The 13,904-nt window shown below is 35.7% G+C and overlaps 1 protein-coding gene across 2 annotated transcripts in view; it reads left to right on the top strand.

Annotated features, from left to right (window-relative positions):
• Window positions 1-13,904, top strand: part of Alcam (activated leukocyte cell adhesion molecule) — a 181,208-nt gene that overhangs the window by 148,080 nt on the left and 19,224 nt on the right. For both annotated transcript variants that reach the window (XM_047563008.1, XM_047563007.1), the window contains exons 7-11: window positions 4,634-4,761; window positions 6,339-6,471; window positions 10,185-10,297; window positions 13,036-13,171; window positions 13,280-13,413. In XM_047563008.1, coding sequence (XP_047418964.1) covers window positions 4,634-4,761; window positions 6,339-6,471; window positions 10,185-10,297; window positions 13,036-13,171; window positions 13,280-13,413 — 644 coding nt within the window. The remainder of the gene's footprint in view (window positions 1-4,633; window positions 4,762-6,338; window positions 6,472-10,184; window positions 10,298-13,035; window positions 13,172-13,279; window positions 13,414-13,904) is intronic.

Here is a 13,904-nt window from a genome sequence, read left to right as displayed (position 1 = left end):
TTTGGCAGAGGTAATTTATATTTTCATTTAAAATCATTATTAATGTCTCCTTAGATGTTATATGTTTACTCTCTGGTATAAACTGAGATTTAGAAACAAAAAAGAACATTTATTAAACAACCTTTTCATACTAAAAAAAATAAAGAAACTTTTATGGCCAGCTGTTCTAATTCCATTATTTTATTTAACAGGAATATTAAGCACAGAAATAGCCTGTAGATTAGCTGTAGAGACCAGGATAGAATTTTTTTCCCATTGCTGGGCCCTCTTTTGAAAGACAGATGCAAAGATAATCTAATGATTTAGAGCAAAGATTTGGTGTTCCTGTCCCAGTGCTATCAATTACTGCACACTTCCAGAAAAGTAGCTTAATTATTATAAATTTTAGTTTTCATAACTTGACAATATAATATCTAACTCAATGTTGTTATGGAGATTCAGAGACATCACAAGTCTAAAATAGCACACCGCATCACACATGAAATGCTCTGTATTATTACTTTGTGATCACTATCACTACATAAAAATAGACCTGGAGATTTGGGGGGGAAATGCAATAAAGAAATTTCATAATGATTACTTAAAGTGAACAAAAAATAATTGTAATGCTCTCATGTGTTCTAGAATAACCTAGAACTTCCCCATCTATTCTAAAAGAAAAGGCAGAAATGCCAGCTGAAACTTTTGAAGAGTTTTACTTCATTTATGTTTGTTTGGTTCTTTAAGGCACAGAATCTTAATACGAAAACAAAAATGAATTTCAAGACTTGTCCTAATGTTGAAAAGTTGTTTGGGCCTTAAACTTGGTAGATGACTTTCAACTAGTTTTAAAAGCAGGAAATTTGAATATTCCATCATTTATAGCTTGTCTAAAATCAAACCGTTATTTCTGTAAATGAAGGCAAGGGTATTCCTAAATAACCCTCCTTGATGTAAATGTAGGGGTACAAGATAGGAGAGAATATCAAGATGAGTAATAAGAATCAGGAAATTGGCTTATGAAAGAACAGGAATGAATGTGGGTGCCAGACTGGCATTTAGGTGCCCAGAGAAATCCTTGGATGTTTAAGAAAGAAGTGATTTTACCATAGCTGGCTGTGAAGAGGGCAAGTGGCCTGGCTTTTGAGAAAACCCTGTGTGCAGTGCTGGGCTTCATGGTGAAGACACAACAGGGCTTCATATAGAGTCCTGACATTCGAGGAGTATACTACTCCAGTAGAGAATCAAGACACCTACATTAGAAGGAAATTGTTTCCCTGTGAGGACCCAAGTGGTGAATGTCACAAGTGGTGAATGTCACAGGAAGTCAGATTCCTGAAAGCTCAGGTCTCCAAGGACAGTTGATCTCAAACTCTCGTGTGCATCAGACGAATTCTATGGACTTGTTAGAACACAGAATCCTGGACCTCATTGTCCAGTTTCTGATCCAGTAGACGAGGGAGATGCTTTCTATGTTGAATTTACAACGAATTTCCCAATGACTAATGCTGCTGATCTGAGGACCACACTTGGAGAACCACTGCTCCAGATAGGCTACAGAAAATAGAGAGCTAAATGAGAGAATAACTCAAGAAAAGGAATTTTGATAAATTCAACTTGAGAAATCTTGAGAAAGATGCACCAGTTCACTCATCCCATACCCTAAACAATCACTAATGGAATTGTAGAGCATCTAACTCTTTAATCTTCATGTTTACTTGGTTTCCCTATGGGTACTGCCTAAACTTATGCCACCATTCTTCATTGCCTGCATTTCTGCAGTGATTTCCAAAATAGTATTCCTCCCATCTGCCTATCTTTCTCTGCTTAGCCCAAACAAACTACTCCAAGCTGGTGCCAGAAATATCTTTCTAAAACATAAAATGGTGATAGAGTTACTGCTGTGATTAAAATTCTTCCATGACTCCCCAGAGCTCCCAGATTAATCTTTGCACTCGCAATTTCAATATGACTTGAGTCCCTTATAGCCATAGTCCTGCAGTGTATCTCAACCTTCATCGCTGCACTATACCTGCTGTGGTCCATTCTGTTTTCTAGATTCTCCTTCAGGAGAATACTGTTTACATGCCTATCCATGTGCTGCTATTGTCTGTTTTTGTCTTTTAGCAATTATTTATTCTTCAAAACCCAGTTCCAGGGTGAACTGCTCCTGGAAGCTTCCCAGTACAACTCACCTAGCACCACCAGTGATCAGTGCTCACATCATATGCAGTTTTAATGTTGCCATAATCTTACTTGTTAAGTTTGGTGTTCTCCTAGAGGGAACGATCATTAAACCAAGGAAGATGTCGTTTCAGCTTTATAATCCTACCACTCAGTGCTTATACAAAATTGATACTGAGCAAATGAATTAATGATTGGACAGAAGGATAAATGCATAGAAAATCTGAGTAGACTCTTTCAGTTATAATGTAGGCATTTACTTAAAGTAGTGAGACATAAGAATCTCACTGGAACTAGATCCAAGCCAAATTGTGGATACCAAGATAAGGTATTTTTATTTCAAATCACTGATATTCAAAATGTACTTCTGGAAACTGCTTCAGAGGAAATAGTTATTAAAGAACAGAAGGCTCAAGGCTCAAGGTGACAGGCTAAATGAAATTTGATGGCAGTGTTTCAGGGCAGGTTAATTAGGGCGTAGACCAGGGAAGTGTTGGTGGGAATAGAAGGGGAGAATCGGATGCAAAATATGCTATGAAGTATTAATCACTGAGACTTGGTGATTGAGTGGGTAAGAGAGGGCAAGGAAGAAGTCAGAGTACAAGAAGAATGATGACTTACTAATGGGCAGAGTAAAATTCAAAGTCAGGGGCAAAGGGAGAACAAGAGATCATTAATTTTGTTGTTGGCATGTGAGTGGCCATCCAGAAAGTGACTGTTAAAATACAAATGTGTTGTGATAGACCTCTGATCAGAGTTTAGTTTTCAACTCTTTACTACAGAATAGCAACTATTGAAAAGGGAATGCAGAGGAGCAAGTTAGACTGATTATGATATCTGGCTGTTCTGGTGTCAGTGTTGATCTGAGATGTGCCACAGTGACGTGCTGCCGGTCAAACCTGAGTGCTATTCAGAGAAGGGCCATGTCTAAGAATGAGTGGGACCCAGAAATGGAGCTTAGTGGAACGCCAAAAGCAAACGCTAGCAAGGCGCGGTGGTGCACACCTATAATCCCAGAGGCTTAGGAGGTCGAGATAGGAGAATCGCGAGTTCAAAGCCAGCCTCAGCAAAAGTGAGATGCTAAGCAACTCAATGAGATCCTGTCTCTAAATAAAATACAAAATAGGGCTGGGGATGTGGCTCAGTGGTCGAGTGCCCTTGAGTTCAATCCTCTGTACACTCACCCCCCCCCCAAAAAAAAAAGAGCAAACTTTATTCACTTTGTAACTTCCCTGGGAAATGCTGATTGGAGAACTATATTAGACTAACCCAGAAAAAATAAATAAATAAAAACAAAAAGTATATTAAATCCATCATTTTTTACTTCAGAACATTCTGGATAAATATTCAGAGATGCCCAGACTTAGAGAAATGAAAAAGAAGCAATGTATAATAATGCTTTAAAGTATTCCTCTGCAAGTTAGTTGTAGACAAGAAAATAAATGACTGCAAGAAATTTTAAAAAGCCCACCAAACAACCATTTGCTCATTTCACTTTACTAGCTAATAACAAAATAGATCTTTGTAGAGATGTTATTCTTAATGCCACCAATTTGAAAATATAAGCATATATCTCAATAAGTATTATTTCTAGTGTGAAAACTTCTGTAAAATAAACCTTTGGATTATATGATTTCTAAATTCATTGTTCACTGCATTTATCCAACACTATAACAAATGGATAAGTAAGAAAGTAAGTCCTTTATAGCAGCCACCACTAGCTCCTTTTATTTTGTGTTTGCTAAATATGGTCCCACCGTAACCAGTCTTTAATTTATTTAGCATTACACTGTTGAGCAGTAGTCTGTACTAAAGCATACTCTTTAGCCCTATTTTCTCCACAAAAATGACCAAAATGGAATGAAAGTTACATCTTGGCTCCAATGAACAGGACAGAATTACAATGCACTTATAGTCCTGTTGATTGTGTTAAGTGTCCCTCTCAGTTCACAGGATTCATTGCTCTGAAAGCAGATCTACTCTCCTGCATGCCAAAAATCTTGCTGGTATTGTTTAGTTCATGTATCCTCTTATTTAGTATAAGATATTATTATGTAATATGAGTACAGTGGGACCTGATAGCTTCAGTGATTTTGCTAGCTGATTTCCAAACTATCAGATTCATATAACATAGTTAAATTTCCTTATAATGAAGTCATACAGTGAGGTTGTTCCTACTGGTCTTTTACGCATACAATAATTACAATCATTCCTACCTCAGTTAAGGACATTTTGCTAAGAAGAAATTGATTTTTATGTAATAGGGTTTCTTTGTAGTTTGCTCTAACTAAGATTAGTACTTGGTATAGCAAGTGGCTATTAACTTCAATCCTTCTATAAAAAGATACATTTAAGTAATTACCATTACTAACTTCTTGAGAAAATTGGGTATAATTTAGTCATTTACATTGTATGCACAGTAATTTGGTACTTGACAAAAATGGTTAACTTGTGCCTGTGGCTCTTGCAGATCCTACAGAGCAGGTGACAATACAAGTGTTGCCACCAAAAACTGCCATCAAAGAAGGGGACAACATCACTCTTAAGTGCATGGGGAATGGCAATCCTCCTCCCGAGGAGTTTTTGTTTTACTTACCAGTAAGTGCCTAAGTAGTACCTGAGCTTGACTGCTATCATTTTGTCCTGTTGTTTGGCCTCTAGCTAAATCAAGAGTTATATGCGCTTAGATGGCTTAAGTGAGATAGAATGCTATTTGGGGGCAGAAAAAAAACACCACCTGTAGACTATCCTTTGAAAGCTTTTGTGGCCCCTGACAGTGTTCTTGTCTTTTCTCAACTTTGAGAGATTTCAGAGACAAAGAGCCAAAAAAAAACAAAAAAAAAAAAAAAAAAAAAAAAACAGCTGACCACAGGAAACCATAATTGCAAAAACTAAAGGTAATAGTCCACGAAAACTATATGGATCTGTTCTTTAGAAGTAGGTAACTATAAAACAGAGATGATAACAGCAAATGGTCTGTAGTGGATTCTCTGTCTACCCACAGTATGACCCTGAACATACCTCTGATCTCCTGAAGTAAGAATAGTTTTGTTGTACATTATATTCAGCTTGGTAGAATCATGCTCTAAACTCTCTTCTTATCATATATAATCTTAAATTTTCAGTTCCTCAAAACTCTCTTCTTATCATATATAATCTTAAATTTTCAGTTCCTCAATTCTTATCCATATCATAGCGCTGAGGATATTTGGAAAATTTCTCCAAAAGGAAAACTTTGGGTGTGTTCTAGATGTTATAGTGATAAGGAGCCTGACTTGGAAAGATAACTTTGTCCTCCTGTAGCCTCGTGTTTGACATCACCTTTGCACAGGGGAAAGCCATGTACAACTCAATACTACATTTACTGTAGCGAAGTGCTTGTCAGTCTATCCATTACATTAGTAGCTGTACACAGAATATCATTCACCACATTACTGAGAAGACTAGTCTAAGTAACTCTTTATAAAATTAAATGTTGACGGAAAGCTTTGTTTTTCCTATTAAGTTGACATGCTGCTTTCATCTCATTTGCAAATGGAAATTTTAAACTAATTAGGTTTCCACTGTGGCTATCAGAGATGACAGAACCAAATTTAGGTCTCAGTTTTAGCAACAATATCTGCTGCTTTTTTTTTGTCGTTGTTGTTGTTAACATATACTCCTACTTCATCTGTATCTTTCCAATTCTTGATTTGTTACTATTTTCTCTTCTCTTTCTTTTTTTTTTTTCTCTGTCCCCTTTCTCTTTCTTTTTCCCTATCCCTATTCTTCTCTGTCCTTCCTTTCTTCCTCTTTCCTTTTATTTGGACATATGGAATATTTTCTTTTAAACTTCCCCAAATCTTTTTGTCAAATTAGGTAAGACATAAATATAAAAAAAAAATTGGACATTTTTAAAACAAAATTCTGCTTTAAACCTCAAACACAAACCATAGCGTCATAAAATAGATATCATCGATACAATATAAATTAGTCTTCAAAATTCCTTGGAACCTAAATATTATTTCTGTAGAAATCAGATGTTGGTAGCACAAACTTTACTCTTTTTTCTCCATTCAAAGAAACACATTTCCTTTTTTCCTGTCTGATAAAATGCCATCTTCATCAAGAAAGACAACAGTTTTCATTGTAAAGCTACCACGTGTAATCATCTGACATTTTGCCTCTATCTAAAGGGACAACCTGAAGGAATAAGAAGCTCAAACACATACACTTTGACAGATGTGAGGCGCAATGCGACAGGAGACTACAGATGCTCCCTGATCGACAAAAAAAGCATGACTGCTTCCACGGCCATCACAGTCCACTGTAAGTCACTTCTCCAGTACAGCGTCACTTCAGAGGCCCCTTATAGTTTAACATGGCTGTCTTTTCTAATAAATTGAAGCTATATTTTTTGTAAATACCTTGTTTCAATAGATTCGTAAAGATCAGCAGAATAAACTCAACTGTAGTCAGTTTGGCATAGCAGCATCTAAACCTTGCCTGGATATGCTGCGACTTTTGCCTAGGGTAAACCTCCATCTTCCTTTTAAGTGTCTTCCGTGTGTTGTATCAAAAAAATAATATTCATATGATTCTCAAGGAAATAACTCATTATATATTTTTTAAAAAATATTTAGGTATTCATTTTCTTTTACAGTGCTGGGGGTCTATCCCAGGGATTCATGCATGCTAGGCAAGCATTCTACCACTGATCTACCCTCCAAAACCTTATTTAGACATTCTTGAGGTTCACAAGGTTTGCAATTGTCCCAGGAAAATCTAGATTAAGTGTTTTTTTTTTTTTTAATTACAGAATAATATTAATACCCAAAGCCAGGAAAAACAAAGTTACTATATTCAGAGTAATTGGAAGGGGAAGTGGAGATAACTGAACTCCATTTATTGACTGAACAAGTACATTTATGGAAACAGAACCTCTTCAAAATCACCTTGAACATAACTTTATTAGCTTTTAATCTGCTTTTGTTCTACAGACGCTCTGAAAGTTATTTTTGGCCCCCATGTCAGTGGTAGGGAAAAAAGATACATTAAAAAAAACAGATTTTTAGTTGAGTTCTTTATTTTATAATTCACAACAATCCATATTATTGATGTACCTGATGCATCATGGAAATAGTAGCCTTATTTGTTCACCCTACCCACTACTGAGACTAGAGTTCAAAGTGCTTTGAGCAAGCATCAATCTTCTTGTACATATAGGCCAAACTCTCTGATAAGTTCTTTGCACTCAACAGTACCATCAGTAAGGTCTCTAGACATGGTGAGCCACTCAATTCCTTTCATCATGAGATGTTTGTGTTTCAAAATGAGAAGAAATTTTAGAAATTGTCCTGAGTACATGGTTCTAAATCTCATACTCTATCAATAACAATGCTTGGAAAACATGTAGGATAGGAACTAAATCTTTCAGGGGAGGCAAGAGGGTACTTTGGGGAATAAAGCAAGCAGATGTTTGCTTTTGATTGTCTGATGTTGGAAGTGCACCCCAGGGAGCCCTGTAGAAACAGTGCACTGTTAAGAAATGTTCACAGCTGAGCCATTTCTGTTTACTCCATACTCACAATGCACAGGATTAAGTGTGTTTGCCATTAGGGGATAGTTTGGGAAAAAGCAGTGACCTCTTAGTAGACCAATAATGCTACTTTTTCTCTTAGGACCAGTCAGTCATGGGACCATTTATCTAGGCCTGTTCCATGAAAAGAAAAGAAAAAAAAAAAAAAGTAAAGCAAGAGAATGTTCCCAGCAAATTGAACTGCCTGTGAAATAGCTCTCTGACATCCTCGTTCATGTTTTGAGCCCACAACCAAATACCAATGGCTTCAAGATGTGCTTTTGTTTAAGAGATGCTAGGTACATATGACCCTAAAAGGAGAAGTCATTTATTTGTATCATTTGTAGTTCAGGCAAGGATGGATGGACAACTGATTGGCCAAGCAGACTTGGTGGGAGTCACACAGTGCCTTAATGATTGGCTATGATAGCAAGAAAATTAAAAAAAAAAAAAAAAAAAAAAAAAAAAAAAAAAAAAAAGCCTAACAGTTTAATTGGATTTCAATGCATTTAACTAGATTTAAATGCATTTTAGTTTTGACAGGCAGACTATAATGTTGGATTTTAAGGCCTGTAATTCTCTTTAAAAACTGAAAAAGTTATATGTCAATCAATATTTTACTCTTTTATCTGAATGTTACATAAAAATATTTTTGCTCATTTATCTTTGTTTGTTTGTTGTCCAAAAACAGAATTTGTTTCCCTTCCAAAGATGACTAAAGGGAATGTGGGTAGAGAAGCCTAATCTCTTCATGCACAGGTTTGCAGAACAGACCTCTCATTAACACACTCTCAGTGTACAGATTCCTGACTGCCCATGAAACAGCTGTTCCTTCTCTGCCAATTCATGCACACATAGATTCTTCATCAGAACTTTCAAAATCCATCTTTGTCCTCTGAAATCTTTTCTCTTCTCATTGGCAAGTTAACTATCCAACTAACATAAGCTCTTAAGTCACAGGGAGTAAAATTTTCATTTAAATATGATTCACTGAAAAATTCTGAGGAAACTCCACTTTTTTATATGATGGTTCATTTTTTAATATGAATTGGAAACTGAGAAAGCCTGCTTCTTTCCTTCATTCATTCAACACTAGTGCTTGAGAGCCTACTATGTAGCAGATGAAAAACTGGATGTATCAGAGAAAAACTAATCCCCCCATGCTGCTTGCAGTCTAACTAGAGAGGCAAACATTTAAGATGATGCTGCAGACAGTCAACAAAACATGTAAAACCAAGAAGGAACATAGAGTGCAGCAGCAAAGCCCCATACCATAGAATAAAGTCCCAACTCCAGTACGGCAAGCACAGTCCTCAGTGTGACCTCAACTAGTTGTATAGATTTATCTTCTATGAGTTATCACCAGTCATTCATCATCGTGGAATCTGCCAAGCTCTCCAGCCTCTTTGCTTTCGTTTATGTGGCAAAAGTTGTCCCTACATTTCCACCTATCAACCAACCCCCTTCTCAACCACAGGATACAAAAATGAATGTCTCCCATAGAAAGACCCTCTTACTGCTTTGAAACCTAGTTTGGCTTTGTTCTCTGTACTACCATAAGTCTTTGTTCTTTGTAGCCCTGACTTTAATATTTCAATAAGCACTTACTAAGCTTCTAATGTGTAGTAGGTTTGCAACTAGATGCTGACTTCATAGGCCATGTAACACAGTTGGTTGAGAGCATATTGCCTCTTTAATAACCTCATTCATTTGTAAGCTCAGTACTCATCTTTGTATCCCCCATTAGTGCTTAGAGCATAGTAGTTCTACAATAAGTGTTTGTTTAATTTAATTGAATTTTCCTCATATGTATCATACTGTGACAGTAGGATTTTTATAAATCCTTATATTTCCTATCAAGACTTATATCCTTAGATGTGTTTCTTCTACATTTCTAAAAAATTCTGTTGACAGTGTACCTAACAATAGATCTTATTTAAAATTTCACGGCATGAGAAATGGAGTAGCATTTTAAAAATATATCTATTTGTCAATTCTGCCTGCAGAAATGCATAGACTCTCTCATGGTTTTTCAATTTATCACCTGCTGTCTAAATGTACTTGATTTTCCAATGTTATGCTTTACCAACTTTTTTTTTTTCACAATACTTACCTAGTCATCATCTTTCTTTATTTTCTTCTAGAAGCAATTAAAGCATTTTTTTTTCTTAAGGTGATAGAGCCTAGGGGTATATTTATATGCACTCAAAACATCAATTACGTTAATTGCAAATAAATGCATAGTCAATTAGATTAACCATTCATTTGTCCAAACTGGTCTCAAAGCTGGTTTGAAAAACTAGGAAGAATATGCTACAGTGCTGTTATTTTAGTCACATATGTCAGTTCTGAATTTTCAAGTGCAATTAGAAGGATTTTTTTTCTTGTGTCTTTTCTTCTCCAAAATATTTCGACTGCTTACTTTCTTGAAGTTTGCATTTCAAGCAGATTCTCTGCTTCACAGATTTGGATTTATCCTTAAACCCAAGTGGGGAAGTGACCAAGCAGCTTGGTGATGCGCTGCCTGTGTCGTGCACAATATCTGCTAGTAGGAATGCAACTGTGGTTTGGATGAAAGTAAGTCATAGTTTTTTTTTGTTCTATGCTGTTTGGACTGCTTTGTTGTTAGGGTATTTTATATTCTATGTTATATCCAAAAATGCATATTTATGGATAATATCTTTGTATACCCACACTCATGTGTTCACTCTGTCTTTATCATACAAATCAAAACACAATATGATTTTGGAGGTATTTAACAATAGTGTGTGGCTCTAAAACTTGGTTTGGGCATTACTTGAGGTATGTATATTAAATGAGGATGAGCGTGCATGCTTGTCTACACACAAACATGTACAGTTAAGTATTGTAGGACTTAACAATGTACAGAATGTTTGAATCCACATTATACTCACATGATGCTTACAAAATCCCTGTGAAATATGTAGGTCATTTGTTATTTTCTCCAAGTTATCTAAAAAGAAATTAGGGTGAGAGAAATCAGAAAGCCCATGAGTGACATAGCAGACTCAAGGTCAGACCTTCTGGAGAGTGTTCCTTTGCTCTGGTCACACACTTTGTGCTTCCCTGCCCTTTGGAACTGCCTTTCTGAAAGCAGGGTCTGCTGAATTAGGAGCTCCTCAAAGTTAGGGATTCTTTTCATCTCTGGGCCATCAGAGAACAACCAGAATATACTAGGAGCTTAGTATTTCCTAAGCCAGAGCTTACTTATATTCATGCAATTGTCTAAAATGGAGGGCATGACTTTAGGACCCAGTTGTTGGTATCCTTTTAGAAAGAGAAAACAGGATTCATAATTAGTGATTTAACACAAGATTATCACCAAAGGAAATGATTGTAACAATGATCCCTCCATTTAAATCCTTGACTAGAATATCCACACCTCCAGCATAATGTGTTACTGTAGCATGGCATATAATAAGAGAACCCAACCAGTGATGTCCTGAGGAAACACACACTCCATTTGACATAAGCATTGAAAAGAATTGTCTTTATCAAAACTCATAGATAAATTTATTGCTGAAGTTTCTTCTTTGTGAAAATATCAATTATTTTGTATTTGCTTTACTGTTTGTCTTTTGATCTTCTTTAATGCTAGATTCTCAGTTTCTTGTTTCCCTCTCCTTTAGCCACAGCCTCATCACTCAGAAATTAAAGTGTCACTCTATAGTCTGCATGTCAACGTGATATGTTTGTAGTAGTCAATGATCATAAAGCTTGACAAATCTAAACAATAATCAATGATTTCATGAACACCCACAGCATGTTTCACTTCAGGACTAGAGAAATACAAAGTTTGCTATATCAAAACTAGCTTCTACTTCACCTGCACTCACGGTTGTTAACTGACTAATAATAATGTCAGCAATAGCACTAAAACTAATGTCAGAATTGCTGATAAATGTTCCCTGGCCTTGGTTAGTGATAGCAAGTAGGATAAAATATCTACATGAACAAAGAAATGAGTTTAATTCTCCCCTTAGGAGTATTTCAATTCCTGGCAAAACAGGATTATTTTTAGTAGGTCAGGTGATTTTTTTTAAATTAAATGTTATATTTTCTTTCTCATAAAGTTTGAGTGGTAATCCTTTATTAAGGGTGTCTTTTTACTTTTTAATGCTCTTATTAGTACATTATAGTTATCCGTGTAATAGATACATTTTGACTAATCACTTATGCATGCAATTTAACTTACTCCATTCCAGTCCCTGGTGCCTCCTATTTCCCTCCCCTCTTCCATCCTACTAGTCTGCTAGTCCCCTCCATTCTACTGGTTTTCTTTCTATTCATTTCTTTATTTTTAATTTGTGCTTTATAGATACACAGAAAGGTGGAATTCACTGTGATGTATTTATACATATACAAATAATAATTTTATCAAATTCCATCTACATTTCTTCTCCTTTCCCTTCCCTCCTCCCTCCATCAAGTATCCTCCTACTCCATTGATCATTCCTCTGTCCTTATTATTTCCAATATCTTTCCCCTTTATTTCCCTTATTTTGCTTTAGTTTCCTCATATGAGAAAAAAAAATTTGACCCATGATTTTCTGAGTCTGGTTTATTTCACTTGTCATGTCCTCTAGCTTCATCCATTTACTAGCCAATGCCATAATTTCATTCTTCTTTATGGCAGAATAAAACTCCATTGTGTATGTAACCATTCATCAATTGACAGGCACCTGGGCCGGTTCCATAACTTAGCTATTGTGAGTTGCACTGTTAAAACATTGATGTGGCTGTATCACTAGCAATTAAGGGTTTCTTATAAAAAGCATCCTTGTTCTAATTGCTGTGTCTCTAAAATGGATTCACTGTGTTGCTAACTATATCAGATAAGGTAATTTTCATGCATCTCTACCCATCATTGATTAGGTATCACAAATTTGAATGTCTGGCAGTTCTACAAAGTACTACCATGAGTAGGGACCTTCAAATGAGAACTTTCTTTAATGTGAACACATTGCATTATTTATATACTTAAGTCCTCAAAACAATTTGATATAGTAAGAATGTAACCTCATTTCACAAATAAAGGAAACTGAGTTTCAGCAGTTTATGAACTTGTTCCAAAATATCAATTCCATAAAAGAGAAGTCTGAAATATAACTCTGGCATGTCTGACTCCAAATTACAGAGGAAAAATGAAAACTTTTTAAAGTATCTGAGAAAAAATTTTAAATGCTTATATTTTCATTAGACCCAGAAAAATGTTTTAGGTTTAAGTATTATGTAATAAATACATTTAAGGTTATAATTGTGCCTGTGAAGTAATTTACTCTTTATTTAATCAGGATAACATCAGGCTCCGTTCAAGTCCATCATTTTCTAGTCTTCATTATCAGGATGCTGGAAACTATGTCTGTGAAACTGCTCTGCAAGAGGTTGAAGGATTGAAGAAAAGAGAGTCACTAACACTCATTGTAGAAGGTAGTGAAATACTTGGGCACCAATCCAAATTTTTCTTTGAGAATCTGTTACCTAGTCTCTTTTGTGATCTTAGTTCATTGTCATATTTTAATTGTAATGATATTTTAGGAAAACCTCAAATCAAAATGACAAAGAAAACAGATCCCAGTGGACTATCTAAAACAATAATCTGCCATGTGGAAGGTTTTCCAAAGCCAGCTATACAGTGGACAATTACAGGCACTGGAAGCGTCATAAACCAAGCAAGTATTTGTCTTCTTGTTATATTCTGTACTTTGTCCAAAGTGAGATTTTATTTAGGCAACTGAAGTGTAGGCTAATTTGTTACCACATGAAATTTGGAATTCTTCTAAGAGAAGACTCTTACTAAATTCTTAATCTTCCTAAAGGAAGAAATGGCTCAAAGAGAAATTTTAAATCCCAGGGCCATGGAGAATGGAGGAACCATTATTTTGTAATCAGTAGCTGCCTTTAAAAGAATTCAAACTGCATGTTGCTTCATGGACACTAATTCCTAAACGTGGGTAATTAAAACAGTAAGGTATACACTTTTATGCCTAATAAACTTATACACCTGAGTATAAGTAGCATTCATTACTTTGCTTAATTATGCATGTTAAAAGGTAATTTTTCTTAAAACTGGACCCTGGATGGGAGTGGAGAGTGATGAACACAGAAACTAGTTATGAATGTATGGTCCAATTTGCCTGTTTTAGGATAAGGCCAGAATAAA

Source organism: Sciurus carolinensis, chromosome 9, assembly GCF_902686445.1.
Source record: "Sciurus carolinensis chromosome 9, mSciCar1.2, whole genome shotgun sequence".
Taxonomy (NCBI): domain Eukaryota; kingdom Metazoa; phylum Chordata; class Mammalia; order Rodentia; family Sciuridae; genus Sciurus; species Sciurus carolinensis.
The sequence above is the reverse complement of the archived record's forward strand: the minus strand, read 5'-3'. Positions and strand labels throughout refer to the sequence as shown.